This window comes from Paracoccidioides brasiliensis, assembly GCF_000150735.1.
Source record: "Paracoccidioides brasiliensis Pb18 unplaced genomic scaffold supercont2.11, whole genome shotgun sequence".
NCBI lineage: Eukaryota > Fungi > Ascomycota > Eurotiomycetes > Onygenales > Ajellomycetaceae > Paracoccidioides > Paracoccidioides brasiliensis.
In genome coordinates, this window is record NW_011371368.1 from 533536 (window position 1) to 536711 (window position 3176).

Consider the following 3176-nt stretch of genomic DNA (forward strand, 5'->3'; position numbering starts at 1 on the left):
CCCCCCCCCCCCCCCCCCCCCCTCTCCTCTACTTGAAACATCTTTAATCCTCCGTCAGATCTCCATACTCCCACATCCCCTTCCGTCCCTCCTTAGCCTCCTCCTGCAACTTTTCCAGATACGCCAACGTCTCCCCCGCAGACCGTTCCCATGATTTCAATTTGCGCGGGACCATCGCGAGACCCTCACGAATCACATCAGCATTGATGCTTTGCTTGAGACTCTTTGACTCCAACGGATCCAGCAGAGTAACATACAACGTCCCTTCAGGCGCTGTATAATCAACATTAGCAACTAACTGCCGGTCAAAGCTCCGTTCACCCAGATACTCCACCGCGTCCTGCAGGTACTCAGCAGAGACAGGAAATTGCAGAAACGAGAGAACCGCATCGGACGCCTGCGGCTTAACTTTCTGCGTGGAAAATTGGGGTTGTGTCAGTGGTCGCAGACGGGTCCAGGGGACTGTTTCCGAATTGCCGTAATCGATGTAGACAACGTCAGACTTTTTGGCGTCCCGGTCATTTCGCCGGATCTTGGCTCGGTACCATTCATTATCTTCACTGAAGCAGGCAGCGACTAGGTCTCCAGCCTTGGGTGGGCCACTTAGCGGCGTATCATTGGCCTTATTTAGGTGGAAGGCTCGGAAGGCGTTCATCATCTCGATGAGTGCAGTGGTGCCCGCACCGATTTGCTGGATTTTTAGTTTCCCTGTTTCGTCGACGTTTGTGATCATTACGTCGCGATAGTCCTTCTTTCGCTCAAGGGCATCTGTGCCATCATCTGCACCATTGATTGCGCTGAGTGAATTGTCCTCGTTCTCTTCGAGATCTTTGCTTGGATCCCAATCATGCCACAGGCCCTTCCGTGCCTCTTTAGCTTTCTTTTCCGCTGCAAAAAGCTCCGCAGCATGCCCGCTTTGCTCAGCAGAGTAGGCGTGGACAGTGGCAAGGCCCTCTTCAACGAGAACCTTGGCAAAATTTTCTCTGTTGACATATAGGCTGCCGATGAAACCGCCAAAGTTGTCAGTGGTATCCACGTCAATTTCGACGTCACGCTGCATGCATCTCCGATAGGCAAAGTCATGGGCTTCTTGGCCAAAGGGTTCTGAAGTCTCTCCTGGGTTTCTTGCTGATTTGGGCGCACGAATACCAGCAAGGACGAGCGTGAGTTTGGCATTATCTTTGGGAAATAAGATGGTGAATCTCGAGCCAGATTTTACAAAATCGACTACACCAGGAACCTTCCTCTGTCTTTGCATCACAGAAGGCCTGAATCTTAGCCTTTTGTACACTTTCAGAGTAGTCCTGTGGTGTTCTTGTTGTTGGTGGTTTAGAAGACCACATTCCCTTTCCTTCCTTCTGAGAAGTTTCTTCCGCTTGTAGTAAAGCATCGTATTCAGGAGAGCGATCGTCATCATCCCGACGATGTCGGATGACAGAAGCGTAACCGGACTGTACGAGAAGCAATGCCACGTTCGTATTTCCTGATATGACTGTAGCAACCTCACGTTCTTCAAACCCTTCTGATGCAGGTCTTTTTCCATCAATCTTGACTTTGACGTGTTTACCAATGAGCTTCTTGCGTAAAAACTCCTTGGCTTCCGCGATAAATGGCGCCTGCTTGGGATCGGATAGTTTTGGTTGCCGGACGCTGCTGAGGCTTATTTTCTTCTCATCCTTTCCAGTCTTTGATCGTACAAAAATCGTATCTGCACTAAACACGCGACTAACAACGAAGTCCACTTGGGCGGCAGCAGACCCTCCTTTGGGGGCAGCAAACCCGGTAAACAGCCCTTTCCGAGCTTCCTTAGCCGCATTCTCAGCTTGTCGTAAGGTAGCCATCTCTTTCCCAATCATAGTAGAATGGTAATCTGCACACCTTGCCAGTCCAGCCTCTAGAACGAACTTGGCAATATTGCCATTGGGATGGAGAACGTTGGCAATAAGCTGGTTCTGCGGGTTCACACCCAGCAGTGAAATCTTAACCTTCCTCTGAAGCAGCCTGAGCTCCACGAATTGCTGAGCCTGTTCTCCCAATGGTTCACCTGGTATTTCCGTACCATCAGCATTTGTCCGTTTTGTAGCTGGAGCACGGATTCCCGCAATAACAACCCAGGGTCTGAAGATGTTTCTCTGGAGAGAGCAATAGTCGTATCAACAAACGGTCGCCACTAAGCACCTTTTCCACAACTGCGTCGATCTGCTTCCCCTTCTCACTCTCAACTAATGCCTTTGGATCTGCCACTTCGTAAGCTGACTCGATGTGCCCGCCAGTCGATGCCCAAAGCCCTTTTGATTCCGTCCGAGCACGGCTTTCGAGACCTCGCAGCTTGTCCAAGAGCGCCACAGTATCCTCAGACTCTTCTTGCCTGCTCACATCATCGCGCAATTTAACCCATCCCTCCGCCAGGCTTATGTCTGGCAGCTCCTGGTTATTAGGGAGCTTCACGATACCGTATTCTCGTTTCGTAGTGGGGACGGTGTAGAGCACCTGGAACTGGATAACCTTGCCGACAAGCAGCTCACGCAGGAATTCTCGAGACTTAAAGGCAAATGGCTATGGGTACGAGTTGTGTCACATTAAGAAACTAGAAATTAGCGAAGAATTGGAGAGATAATGGCCATATGCGGGACGGTCGAGGAACCAGTAACTAAAGGAATGAACGTGTGAATGGGGCATTTAGAGAGGGTTCTCTCCTGCGAGGGATTGAAACTTACCTCGTCACCTTCTCTACGTAGCCGCGGGGCAGAGGCGTAGGCCAAACTCAAAGTCCGTTCCTGGCTGCGGTTGGTGACATGAGTCAGGATGAGGGTGTCGCCCGACAGAATGCTCTTGACACGGGCTTCGAGAAGAGGCATCGTGAGGGTTCAGCGATAGGATATGCTTTTAAAAGGAAATGACAAATTAGACTATGGTATAAAGAGAATAGAAAACTGAAAACGAGGAGAATAGGTGAGGAGCAAAATGTGAGATAGGTGGAGTGTTTAAAGTGTTGTACTGGCCAACTTGACATTAATTTGCAGGATACAGTTTTGTGGGGTTTGGTGGATTCGACCAGAGCTTTTTAAGGTTCACCGGCAACCAGGGAGGGTGGGGGGTTCTATAAAAATATTCAATTAGATATTACTATTACTATTGTTCCCTTTAAATGAGATTTAAAAGTACAGATTACATTC

At 49.5% G+C, this 3176-nt stretch overlaps 1 protein-coding gene across 1 annotated transcript; it reads right to left on the reverse strand.

Annotated features, from left to right (window-relative positions):
• Nucleotides 1-43: 43 nt before the first annotated feature.
• PADG_07416 (uncharacterized protein) lies at nt 44-2858 on the reverse strand (the record flags this gene model as incomplete). The annotated part of the gene is made up of 4 exons (XM_010764423.1): nt 44-1179; nt 1241-2132; nt 2179-2556; nt 2718-2858. The coding sequence occupies 4 exons, from the start codon at nt 2856-2858 to the stop codon at nt 44-46; spliced, it is 2547 nt and encodes an 848-aa protein (XP_010762725.1).
• Nucleotides 2859-3176: the final 318 nt, after the last annotated feature.